Source organism: Anarrhichthys ocellatus, unplaced genomic scaffold (genome assembly GCF_004355925.1).
Source record: "Anarrhichthys ocellatus isolate YVR2014 unplaced genomic scaffold, GSC_Weel_1.0 scaffold16, whole genome shotgun sequence".
NCBI lineage: Eukaryota > Metazoa > Chordata > Actinopteri > Perciformes > Anarhichadidae > Anarrhichthys > Anarrhichthys ocellatus.
This window is the reverse complement of record NW_022280046.1, coordinates 3603554-3617349: the sequence shown is the minus strand read 5'-3', so window position 1 is coordinate 3617349 and position 13796 is coordinate 3603554. Positions and strand designations below refer to the sequence as shown.

Here is a 13796-nt window from a genome sequence, read left to right as displayed (position 1 = left end):
CCCCCCCCCCCCCCCCCCCCACTCTGTGTCAATGTAACCACGTTTAGCTTGTCGATGACGTACCACGGCTCTAGTTCAACACCTTCCAAACTGTCTTAAGCGGAGGCTGACATCAGGAGTAAGAACCAGATAGCGCTGTTTGGCCTGGGTTCACAATCCAGGCTGGTTGGACCTGAGAACACCATGCTAAACCAGCAGCAGGCTCCAGTTACCACACAGGATCGTATTTAGCCAGGAAGCGGAGCTGTTTCACGACAGCTCAGTGAGTGAGCATGTGTGTTGGAGGACGTACATCATCAGGCTTTCATTTTTCTTTTTTTTTGACATTTGCCATGTGTTCTGGCTCCAGTGTGTGCTAAAAAGAAGCCTATGTCGCTATATTAAAGACATGGAAAATGTTTAGTTTTGGGTGAGAGACGTCAAGGTTGTGTGTTTACTTCCCGTTGGGGAGTATTAGGGTTTTCATAATCTGGTAAACCCCCCCCCCCCACACACAGCCTCTCAGGCATGTGCAGCCGAACGTGTATGTTATTAGTGTGTGTATGTTTATGTGTGTGCGTTTGTGATTTTTTGTGCATCAAAGTCAGAGAGTAAGCGTTTCCAGATGTGATGGGAATGGCGACAGGCGGAGAATGAGACAGGACTGAGACAGTAAAATCTGACTCAGACAGACTCCTGTTTGTGTCACTTTATTTGACTTTCCATTGAATTACTTGATTCACACCCCTTATAATATTAACCTCCAGACTCCCAGTTACCTGAGACTAATCTAAGCCATAATACAATATCTTTATCTTAACCCCAAACCTAACCCTAAAATCTGACCTTGGCTTGTCACCCAAACTTCATACTAATTCAAATCTCTAACCCTAAACTAGATCTGTTCATTATGCAAGACTGGTGAAAATGTCTTCGCTTTGTAGGATTTTCCTGAACTTTCCATCCTTTTTTGGAATAAGCCGAAACAACAACACAGCTGGTACATCACGGCGGTGAGGGCGGTGGGACTATTTACACTATTGTCAAATGCATGTGACTGTTACATTGATACATGTATGTGCATTTACATGCTAATGGAAAAGTAACTCCTGGTCCAAGAGTCAGTTCAGATGTTGAAACAAACCGCTCAGAATTTTAGCTTTTTCGCTTAAGTTACATGATTGTTTTCTCCGCACTCTTTTCGCACACACACACACACTTTGCTCCTGGCCGGGTGTATAATGTCCCTCATCACAAGTATTTGAGTCCGAGCCTTGAGGACAGCTAGTTATGCCTGGAATGTCAGTTCACCTCAAGGAGAACCAGAACACACGTGAAATACACACCTCTGATACAAAAACACATACTTGAAAGACCACGCTCGCACCGTCATGCGCTGCTGCACAACTACAGCCACACACACACACACACACACACACACACACACACACACACACACTCCTTGTATTGTGTGTTGGTGTGTAGCAGGATAGCATTGCATATGAGACATTCCTGTACTATAGTACTGTTTTTCCTGAGGCAGTAAAGGGATATCCTCACTCTCTGTACTGTCCTGCCTGCTGGACACACACTCCTACACACACACACACTTACATTCCTGCACACACGCGCACATGCAGTATACAATGGGTCAAATGTAAGAAGACAGAAGACCTCGTCTGTGTGAGTGTGTAAACAGAAGTGACATCTGGCCCTCACATGGTCGCTGATATCATTAACTGGGTGAAAAATCATTCGAGTGTGGGAGAGTGTGAAGAAAACAAAGAACCTGGAGATGAAAGGGGAAAAGATTAGCGTAGTTTAAACAAGTCTGTAATATTGTTCAGTGTCAATCATAGATAGTGTGGTTGAACAAAGAATTACCGTTGCTGAAGTTAAAGTTGATAAAGTAACTTTCTGCTAACAGTACGATTATTTGTCCAAATGAGAAATGCTATTGATGCTTTCACATCATAAAGGGTTATAAAGTTTGTATATTTTCACATGTTCATGTCCCCTTCAGTGTGAATTGTAATCTCTTAAAGGAACAGTGTAGTAGGACGATCTATTGCCAGAAATGGAATATAATATTAATAAGTATGTTTTCATTCGTTTTTTTGTTACCTTAGAATGAGCCGTTCTCTATCTACGTACTCTTCACAGAGTGTTTTTACAGTAGCCCAGAACAAACACTGGCTCTAGATGGGGCCTTTTACGATTTGGCGTTTTCGCGTCTGCCATCTTAGTTCTCCTTCACGCTTGGCACACAGGAGAAGTTATAGATGGTTGCAATCTCACCGCTAAATGCCTTCAAATCCTACAGTACGCACTAGACCTTCAACTTTTGGTTTAGCGCCATCATAACATCAAAAATGTAATTTGTATCTTTGCTTTTGTTTACAAAATATGCAAATCTAATGACATTCCCATCAGCCTCAGCTGTACTTTGCGTTTAGTACTAATTAGCAAATATTAGCACGCTAACACACAAAGCTAAGATGTTATCTTGGCAGACATTACACTCACTTAGGATCCTCAACATAGCATTGCCATTGTGAGCATGTCACATGCTGATAATAACATTCAGCTAAATACAGCTTCACAGAACTGATAGCATGGCTGTAGACTCTCAGTCACAGAGATTACGTGTCAGTCGTGTGTTTTTTCTATCTTTCCCCTTTCGATGCAAAGCAGCAAAATAGATGTTGAGTTGCATTCAATGTACTTGGAAATGTGCAAGGTGTTCCTTTAAGAGATTGTGTTTATTCTGACTGGTATATAATAACACACTGCATGAGACTGAGCCAGACAGGACAACAAAATGCCCTCAGAGATGTTTTTTTTTCTCCCAGTAGAAACAGGAGACATGAGGATAGGAGGGCGGGGGGGGGGGGGGGGAAGAGGACTGAAGAAACAATGGAGAGTAGAGGGTTCCTTCAGTATAGACAAGACGGGGCTTTTTTTTTTATAATCCACCATGTGACTTCACTCGAACAATCCCAGAGAGGACCGAGGAAGCAAGAGAGGACAGAAAAGAGCAGCTGAGGGGATGCAGCAGAAGAGAGGATGAGGACCAATAAATTGAAAGGGAGAGAATAGAAAGATGATCCAGCTTTAAGGCTATATCGCCCTCTTCATGTTAAGTCTGAGCAAAATCTGCCACTGATTCCTGCAGTAAACACGTGATGTAGAGGGTCAGTAGAAATGTCCACCAATATCATTAAATGGCGGTCAGGTAGTCTGAGTCTTTAAGTGTGAGAGTTAGTACAAAGCAAACACTTCCTCCTTATGGCTGTGTGTGCTTTAACTGAACAGTGGACCAATTCACTGAAGTGGTCCTCATTAACCCCCCCCCACACACACACACACACTCTCACATGTTACAAAGACGGGGGTCAACAACCCCTCATGGAAGTAAACACACCTTCTGGAATAGAGGTGCACTTGGCACAAGGCAGTAAAACAGGAAGCCAATAGAGTGTTTGTTAGTGGCCCCTGTAGAAACAGGAAGGCCAGTAAAGACAGGAGTGTGTCAATGTAGCTCCTCGCTAACTGTGGATGTGGAATGTGTCGGTCGGATGGTTCACCAAAACAGAAAAGGTCATAGGTTCGATTCCCAGAATGCCCGTGTGTCCATCTGTGTTAACTGTTATTCCTCAATATTATAATTACATCACTGGATAAAAGTGTTCCACTTGTTATGAACTTACGTGTGTTTGTTCATTATATTATGGTAAGATTAATTTCATTTGGAGGGACATTTTATTACATTTGGACAACTTATTTTGTCATCTAGCACACAATCCGTTTCTACAGGCTGTGCGACAAATTCAGCCGGGGGATTTTGGTTTTCCTTCCTCATAACAACTCCAGATGATTAAGCCTTGAGTCAGGCACCTAATCCAACAGCACAGCAGTGACGCTGCCCTGCGAACAGCTGAGGTGGGGAAGATCCAGGGAGTGAATGTGCGTAACGGAGCAAATATGACGCTATTAAAATGGAAATATCCTTAAAGCTGCAGAACCCGGAGTGACTACTCCCTTGCCGGTGATGCACTTCAGACAAACTTAATGCAGAATAAGTATTACGTTAAAGTGTCAAGTGATACCATCGGACATAGATCCTTCGATAACAAGAGATTAAAACAGTTTTTAATGACACAATGTGAAGAGTAACATAAAATGTATTAATTCCCACCTGCAGTTATAGAAGCTCAAGATACCTCCAACCAAACTATACACATGCAGGTATTCAGCTCACTGATTCATGCACAGAACTGTGAAGTTATTTGAACAAAGAATCGTTTTCAGTACGATGGAAGATTGTTCTGTGTCTGCTCTGACCTAAAGCAGCAGAATTGGAGTTGGTGCCCTCTAGTGGTGGGATCCAGTCAGAACACACTCCTGCTGCTGCATTGCTTTAACTTAACACACTGCTACTGCAATGCAGACAGACAGACTTGTGTGTGTGTGACGGGTGTCTGTATAAGGTGTGTTATATATTCTATTGGAGATGAGGAAGAGCTCTGGGAAAAGTAAAACAGGTTATCTTCTAATTCCTACTTTGAGCAAACGTTGCTCTTATTAAAGTGATCATACAGTGTGCACGGTGTCTCTGAACCTTGCGGCCTTCGTTTGTTTTGTCGACACAGAAACTGTGGCGGGCAGCCGAGGATGTCAGTGACACAATACCGAGAGAGCGGGCCTTGAAGAGCGTCAGCTTCCAGGAATCGGTCAGCGTTATCACTGACAGGCCTGCAAACATGGAACTGGAGAGCCAGCAGATCCAACATGGCTGCCTCAGCAGCCCCAGCAACCGAGCTCACAATGCAGTGATGTCAGAGACTCCTGACAGCGAAGTGGTGCAGGTATGCAGCTTTTCTGAGCAAGACCCAGCTCAAATGGAACTGTGCCAATTTGTTTTGGTGTGAGTGTAAATTGTACTGGTTATGTCACAGTCTACGGGGATAGTTAATGTAATGTCCAGTAATCAGCTCATCTGTATCGTTCCCCATAATATAATAGTAGGAGGAGTTTCATGAATATTATCGTACAACAGTTGTACACAACAGTAATTTCATTATCTGCCGTGTCCACAGGAGATCCGCTACTTGGACCAGGTCTTAGACGCCGCCTCAGAAACACCCACCAACGGAAACTCTTCTCCGTCAGAGCACAGCAAACCAATCAGCATCGATGGGAACTCTCCTTCTGTCTGCGTGTCCGCCTCCTCTCCTGTCAATCACCAATCGATTGTTGTGGAGGGGCTGAAACAAACCACGTTCCTCCACCAGAAGGACTCTGCTGTGAGGACCAACGGCCATGTGCAGGGCGAGGAGTCGGGGAGGGCCAAGTTTGAGCTGAGAGCGTTTCAGGAGGAGAGGCGGCCGGCGAAACTCTTCACCCCAGGAGAGGAGCAGCAGGTCAGGGTGACGAGGAGGCGACCATCAGGGGAGGTAAACGGCTGTTAGATTATGGATCAGCTGTAACAGACACAGTATTCAGACACACAGTAGCAAAAAAGAACACAGCGGTAATGTTATTGTGAATCAAAAGTGTCAAATCAAGAAATTAGCCTTTTAGCTCAAAAGGAAGGAATTTTTAAACGGAAATAGTGTCGCAAATAAACACTGAGTAACACAAGCACTTGTGAGCAGTGACCCAAAAATGGTTAGTTCTAGTTGAAATATTCAACAAAGATAAGTAAAGAGTGATGACCAGTGGAAACTGTTTTAAATCAACCACTGAACTCTAAGTCCCCTGGAAAACAAAATAATTTTCAGTCGAGTCACACTGTTTATGATCCACCGATCAAGATATGCATACATGTCTTTGCCAGCCTACATGTAATTAAAAGCTTATGCTAATTGAAATAATTGGGACTGCTTTTTAACCTTTCTCAGGTTCAGGAGCTGGAGCGTGAGCGTCAGGAGCTGATCAAAGACCAGGCAGTGAAGAAAAACCCCGGGATCGCCCGGCGCTGGTGGAACCCCCCGCAAGAGGTAGGCCTCCCCTTTAATCTTTGCTTTGTATATTGACTTCCAGACAAACTGATTGTTTATTCGGTTGATTCATTAATTCATTCAAGGTTCCTTTGGAAGACCAGCTGGATGTAGATCAGCTTGAGTCTCTCAAGAAGTACCAGGAGAGGAAACAGCAGAAAGAGAGTCACACTTATACATACACACAGGTAACACACACACACACACACACACATAGGACTAGCGATGTACTTCATGTTGATGATTGATTAGATTTGAGAGCCAACCTTGTTGTTGTTATATTTCCGTCTCACCTTTCTTTTCTGTCCTCCCCATCTCTATTTGCAGCCCCAGGTCTCAGGTCCTCTCACAATAGTGACCTTTGACCCAGAGCTCAACAGGAAGGAGGAAATTTCAGAGGAGCAGATCAACTTCTCATCTGCCAGAAGGCAGTTTCTGCAAGGGGAGGCGACCAAGCGCGACGTAGCTCCTCACATGTATTCTGCCAAACCCTTTTCGAAATCCACAACCAGGGCCAGCCAGTGGAGCAGTGACGTCGTCGCAGAAACCGGGGAGGGTCACGTGACCTGGTCTGCCGAAGAAGTTGCAGAGGAATTTACCTGCGCGCGAGCTGTAATGACAATCCTGCCCGACGAGGAGGAGACGAGGAGCCATTTCTATCCAGGTTTTCACCCAGAGGAGTCTGACTCGGGATTAGACGAGTTATCTCTCCGTTCTCAGGACACGACGGTGTTCAGCTTGGATAACATTTCTGACAGCGGGGCCTCGCTACCGCCTACTCCGTTGCCACTTACCCCGGTGTCACCGCCCACCCCCCAGCCCACCACGCAAGTCAATGGGCGGACCAGCAGCAGTACAACAGAAGACGTGCTGGAGTACCAGGCAGGGGTACTTGTCCAAAATGCCATCCAAAATGCCCTGGCAGCTCAGGATGGAGAGGAGTGGCAGCCGTCTGAGTTGAATTCTTCCCAGCTGAGCGCCCCTGTATCTCCATCCTCGACTTCAACCAGTAGCCCAGTGCCAGTTTCTTCCTCCCCTGTGTCTTCTGGCGGAGCTCCCAGTCTCCAATCACCCGTGTCCACCAGTCCTGCTCCATCCAACCTGTCCCCTCAGCCAGACAGGCGGCCAGAAGTAAGGGTCTTATCCCAAGAGAAGCCTTCCGAATCGCAACAGGCTCTGCAACAGCAGCAGCCCTCCAGTCCAGCCCAGCAACCACAACTCCAGACGCCGTCTCCGCCTCCTTCTCAGCCCGTCTCGCCAGCACAGAGGCCCAAAAACGGAGGCCCCCGGATCAAAATCCAGTCCTCTTACGCCAGAGCGCTCGCCTCCTCGGCGCCGCCTCCAGCTCAGGCGCCTGCCTCTTCCTCATCAGCGGCTCCGGTTCCCAGGCCGACCCCGGTCTACCGCCCCCCTTCTCCCCCGAGCCTGGAGAAACCGGAGTTCAGCTACTTCAGCAAATACTCGGAGGCGGCGGAACTGCGTAGCACGGCGGCGGCGGCGCGAGGCCCCGAGGCGGAGGCAGCCAGCGGCCCATTCCGCCTGCGCTCCAAGAAGCAGCGGACTTTGTCCATGATCGAAGAGGAGATCCGAGCAGCTCAGCAGAGGGAGGAGGAGCTGAAGAAACAGAGGGAGGAGAAGCCCGTTGTGATTGTCCGCCCCAGAAACTCCTCCAACAGCCTGGGCCCCGCGAGGACGGGGATGCAGCAAACCAAGATTTCCCCAGCAGATAAGATGAAGAGCAACAGCCTGCCAGCTAGACTCACACTGACAGCGAGGACAGCACCAGGTTAGTCACTGCTGTATCGCCTCGCTAGGGTGTTAGTCATTGGTCCCTGGAGAGACTATGTATGAGGTTGTTGTTGTTGTTGCAGCACTAGAACAAAATAAAAACTCAATTATTTTCTGTTGTACAAAGCCATTGCTTGGTGTGATCATGTTGATTGAACAAACCGGTCTAACTCCATGTTTTTCTGTGATGTGCAGGGAAGATCGAGAAGGTTCGACCTGTGCCGCCTGTCTCACCCTCACCCTCAGAGGGAGCCCTGTCTGACGCCGGCAGCGAGGACTCTGGAGGACGACCCAAGAACTTCATGCAGACGCTTATGGAGGACTATGAAACACACAAAGTGAAGAGGAGGGAGAAAATAGAGGACAACAGTGTGAGTATTTGAACCTGGAGAAACTACATGGTACACGGATGAATGCTTCCATCCCCCTGGCCTTTTGGCAAGAGCTAATACTGTATTACATCAAAGGGAATTTCCCAGCCTAATACTGGGAATGAAATTGAAAGTGAGTCACGTGCGCTGGGGGGGGTTTCTGTCCTGTCTCCATCTTTTTTTTACGTCTGGTGGTGTGTCATTATTAAGAATTAGGTCTCTCTTGAGAAGAAGTATTGGATTTCGGCAGACTAAACCGTGAAAATGAAAGTCTTCAAAGAATCACTTGATGGAAAAAATGTTACATAACCAGAACATGTCCCAGACAACAGTTTCACTTTCTTCATGAGCAGCAAACACTTTGAACACAAGAAGAGATACATCTCAGGGCAACAACGTCACATTGCTTACTGATCGTTTATTGCATTTCATGCATTTTTTAAGATATATAACAGAATTTATCTTGAACATGCAGCAGGAATATTGTTGTGATCTTGTTGTTGTCTATCCATGATGACATCACATGTTTTTGACTATTTGTACTGTTGCTTCTCTCCTGCTGGTCGGTCAGTATGCCCGTTTGTTGCTGGTTAACGAGGTAACCACTGAGGTACCTGTCTCACCTAAAACCCGTTCACTCCATGAACTGCCTGTACCGACAGACCTGGGACAGACTAAATTGAAAACTTAAAAAAAAAAAGTTTTTATAGATTGGGACATACCCTGGTTCCTACCATTAGAATAAACCATGAGGGTTATCTTTAGTCTTATTCAACATTGTAGATGAGTCTACAACAAGAAACACAAAGTATTTCACTTGACTCAGACTCACGGATATGACAGTGGTCAAGTAAAACAAAATGGGGATGTATTATTTATTTATAAATGCGAGACAGGAAGGATTCTGTAAAGGAAAACCAAATTTTGTTTTATATCTGATCCCAGGTCTGCTTGTGGTCTCACTGCATTACTGTTCTGCTCTGTGGTGTTGGTGCTGCACGTGCTTGTCTCCCCCCCCCCCATGCACATTTGTCCTCTGTCTACAACACATTAAACAAATCGTAAACTTCAGATAATTATATTGTTCCACCGCATTGATTGAAAGAAAGTTAACAGATATAATATATTTTCTTCTAAACACACAGCAAGCTTAATTCAAAGAACACAACTGTTAAAAAACCTGCTTTTCTAAGATGTTAAATGCGGTTGATGTCTATGTTGTGATCCTCATCGACTGTAGGTCATATATAAATTGCGAACACTTCTACTCAAGTAAGAGCTTAAGTAGTGCTCAGGGATTTCAAAATCCATCATTTTCTACCCACAATCCACTTCACCTTCCCCCTGGACTCCTGCTCACAAAGACATCTCTCCTGCGTGTGAAGATGTGCTCATGTGTTTGTAACTGTGTGTGTGTGTGTGTGTGTGTGTGTGTGTGTGTGTGTGGGTGTGTGTGTCTTGGCATGAGTGTGTGAGAGGGACGCATTTAAAAAAATGGAAAGAAATCTAGTGTTGAAGCATGAAACTTTCCCAGAAATGGAGTAAAATTACTTTTTGTTTTTATTGTTAAATACTGCAGGTGCGCTTCATCTTGCTGTGTTTTTTTTTTTTGGATGGATACAACTCAAGGACTCCTTTACTGCAGGATGGTTTAACCAAGCGCTCCCTCAGTTGTTGGCACACAATGCATGCCATATTAAAGTCACTGTGGTGTGTTTTGTTTTTGTGGTTGTGTTGCCGTTATATCCCTTGAGGCCGGTAAAAAGCATGGGGTGTTTAATAGTGATCAGTTGGCTCATGCTAACTATTTCTTTGTTGTTGTTGTTGTAATTGACAGGTTCTGGAGGCGACTCGCGTCACCAGGAGGAAAAGTGACATGGCACGGAAGTGGGAAGCCGGTATCTACGCCAATGAGGAAGGAGCGGGGGAGGAGGAAGAAGAGGAGGAGGAGGAGGAGGAGGAGGAGTAAACGGCTCCTCTCAGAGACGGTTAAGGGACTGAGTGGAAAGGTGGAGGAAGAAGAGGATGATGATGGGACTGAAGGAAAAATGCAGCGATGATAGGGAAAGGCAACAGTATTTATTTTACTAATAGTATTCTGATGATCACATGACCCGCTGGCTCGACCAATGGGACTAACCGAAGAGATGCATCAAGTTGTGGTGTTTTGGACCTGACGATTGAAGGCCGACAGTATGTTAAAATGGCCGAGCATGTGAGAGACATTTGAGGTGTTGAGGTGAGTTTGGAGAAAGGTCAGTTACGACAGAGACACTTTGAAAGGGTTCTATGTTGGTTAAACTGATCAGAGGTGTATTTGGTTTTAAAGGTTTTTACTAGTTGGTAGACGCTGAATGACTTAAATATTCATAGGATTTTCATTTGCCTGTAATCTTTTTTTATTTAAATATGGGCTGAGATCTAAAGATTATATTGAGACTTGATGATGGTTTTGGCAACGGGTGCTTGACAGTAATAACCCCAATCGTCTTCAAAATGTGCGGAAAGACAACGCAAGTGTGTGCATTGTGACTTTCAAGAAACGTCTGACGAAAGGAGAAAAAGCAAGGTCTAATTTCTGTAATTTCAGATTATTTTGTTTTACCTGGATTCAGTGATGCTGCAGGATGGCCGGGATGGGACCTGAAGCATCACTTTCAGAGCCCGTGAAAGTTGATCTTCTGCATCTCGCAGTGCCGCAGTACACCACAGTACACCACAGTACAGATCGAAGGCACATACGACGAGTTGGTGGGATCTCTCGCAATCCCTTTAAGCATCTATATTAAATCGTAAGTGCCGACTCGAGGGTCCTTGAACTGTCGAATGCTAGCGAGGAAATATTTGAAAACTAGCATCGAGGTTCAACTTTGCCTTAGACCGTCAGTAATCGTGGGATGCACGATACGTACGATGTATTTTATCTTCTCCTATTCCGTCTTGCTACAGTTTCTGTAGACTTTAGAGAAAATTACACAACCACATTAGATAGAAAGCCTGTCATTGAAAAAATATTCTTCAGTGACTTTGTGTCTAGTAAGTGACGGACAGACAGGGATGAGGGAAGCTAACTGCGGATCATGTTCGCGTCACTTCAGTCAGCGTGTGTATTAATTAAAAGGGCTGCGTCGGGGGTTTTTATATTCTACAAATCACTTATTTTACATTCGCTGGCTGCGTCGCTTCGTTGACCTGTGATTTCTGATGTAAGCAGTCGTTTCATGTATTATACTGCGGTAGGACTGTGTATTTGATATATATGAACATGTATGTTGAGATTCCAGTCGGGCAACATGCCATGCATCTACTATACTTTGCTAGCTGAGGATAAAGTTTGATGAAACATATTGGAAAAAGCTTTTTTTATTAAAAAAAATGTTGTTATACCAAAACAGAATGTCGTTACTTAGAGAACCGTCCGCTTGTGCTTTTGAGTCTATTTAACAAGTACTGGTTGTGTGCATGACACTCCTTTCCTCCCCTGAAACAAGCACACAACGAGCAGCAAGAAGAAGGCAATAGACCTTCAGTAGAAAGGCTGATAAACAGGTGTGTTCATTTTGTATGGTAATGACAGAACAGTGGGAGATTTGGGGGTTGGGGGTTGTCAGTTTCTTTTTAGTTTTTTTTTTTACTGAATATATCGTGAGCTTTGATTTTGCAGAACGATGTGATTTCCTGTTTTGTTTGATGAGCAAAGAATAACTGCAACACACAGGCCTCTATGAGTGTGGTGATGCTGCGGAATGTCCCGGTGTAGAAAGAAGCGTTCAGCTTCCAAATTAAGAAACGGCAAACATGTTGAAATGTTTTTAAATGAGAAATTAATAGAAATGGGCCAACATGGCTGTAGAAAAACAGAACTTTTGAACCACTTTCACTGAAAAGTAGCAAAGATGACTGAACTCTCCAGTCTCTGTTAGCCTGTTTATTGAAGCCTTTGAGATTTATTTTTCCCTTGTGAACCGCCGGTCAAAGTTTTGATCACCGCATCTGTTAGCATGTCCTGTTCAAGTGTCCTTCCCCCCAGGAACTGACCTTTCGGTTCGCTCACGAACACACTGAATGAAATCTAAATAATTCAACCCGAGGTAAACTTGCACAAAAGATAAAGAAGTGTGGGACACATGCTAACCCTTGGCAATAATGACTCTAATTTATTTATTGTGACGGCCCCATCCCGAGTGCAACTTACCTGACTCTATTTAATTATCTATTTTAATATGTTCTCTGAGGAAACGTAGTGCCAGCAACCAGAAGTGCGTGATGTGTCCATTTCCCCCTGAAACAAAACAAACCCACAATGGTTCCAGAGAATCCTCCTCGTTCATGTTTTATTTCGACACATAATATTGTATATAAAATGAAAAAAGGGAAAAAAAAGTATTTAAAGGACTACTGTCCCATTTAATGAGATGTTATTGTGGTGCAGCAGATAGTGTATCTTCATCACAGTGGCAACAGAGGTAGAGCCGATGCTGATATGAGATTAATTTACCGCGCGAGTTAAAGGACAAACAAAATGCTATTTTGATGCAATACCACGTGAGAGTTGTTAGATTTTAGAGGAGCTTGAAGTGACATTTTTCAAGATGAATGACGGACACAGATCCTTTAGTGCCGGATGATATTTTTTACAGTGGCCTATTCTGGATGCCAGCTGAGCTCCTGTATCTTAAGCTTTATTCACAGCACGATTTGAGTTTCAAGCGACAAAATCTTCATCCCTAGTTTACTGTAGCTGCTGCGACACAATGTAAAACTGTATTATTGTGTACACACACTGTCCTCATTTTACCTTCAAAGGACACAATCCAACATTAGATACACTAGAATGCTTTTGAAATGGTTATGACATCATGCACACGCAGAGGAGTTCTAATTGTGTGATTTCTTATTATTATGATGATTATGCTTTCGTTGTTTGAATGAGATGATTTATTTATCATTTTTAAATGCTGGTTGCTTGTTCTGGCCTGCAGAAGCACCTGAGCTTCAGTGTGGGACTCACACTGTCTGTCTGTGTGGGTGCGTGTGTGTGTGTGTGTGTGTGTGTAATAAAGCAATCCTATTATACAGTATAACCTCTTCCTATGTTAACCACTTGTATGCTCATACTCTGCTTTGTTATTTTATAGCACATGTAAGGCTCACGGTTATACACCTACGATACATATTATGGATATTTTCTCATTAAAAACAAAACCTGTACATTTCCGACTGGTTCATTCCTGTTCTAAAAGCCACAGTTGTGGTCTTTGCATTTTCAGCCAATTAACTAAAAACTATATATATATATATATATATATATATATATATATATACTGTCAAGACTGTCACCAATTTTTCCAAGTATGATATAACTAAATGTACGCTGTCATTTATTGACCAAAATCTTAATACTTTCTGGTTCCAGCTTCTCAAATGTGATGATTTAGCAGTTTGTTTGGTGTTTTATATCACTGTCAACTGAATCCTTTTGGATTGCTGGTTGTTGGTCAAAACAAGCAAGATGGGCTCCGGGAACATGTGATGGCCATGCTTTTAACCATGGTTTCACATTTTTACACACTAAACAACCATATTATTATTTGAAAAAGTAATTTAAATTTAAATAAAAAATAAATAAGGACATTAGTTGCGGTCTTAGATACAT

General features: G+C 43.9%; 1 protein-coding gene across 3 annotated transcripts in view; it reads left to right on the top strand.

Annotated features, from left to right (window-relative positions):
• palm2akap2 (PALM2 and AKAP2 fusion) overlaps window positions 1–13357 on the top strand; it is a 72271-nt gene extending 58914 nt beyond the window's left edge. The window contains exons 10-17 of one of the 3 annotated variants that reach the window (XM_031855399.1): window positions 4632–4847; window positions 5079–5435; window positions 5883–5981; window positions 6068–6169; window positions 6309–7767; window positions 7965–8140; window positions 8712–8738; window positions 9978–13357. In XM_031855399.1, the coding sequence (XP_031711259.1) occupies window positions 4632–4847; window positions 5079–5435; window positions 5883–5981; window positions 6068–6169; window positions 6309–7767; window positions 7965–8140; window positions 8712–8738; window positions 9978–10109 (2568 nt within the window). In that variant the 3' untranslated portion in view covers window positions 10110–13357. Of the gene's footprint in view, window positions 1–4631; window positions 4848–5078; window positions 5436–5882; window positions 5982–6067; window positions 6170–6308; window positions 7768–7964; window positions 8141–8711; window positions 8751–9977 lie in introns of all 3 variants that reach the window. The other 2 variants (XM_031855398.1, XM_031855400.1) reach the window with 2 other exon arrangements.
• The last annotated feature ends 439 nt before the right edge of the window (window positions 13358–13796 follow it).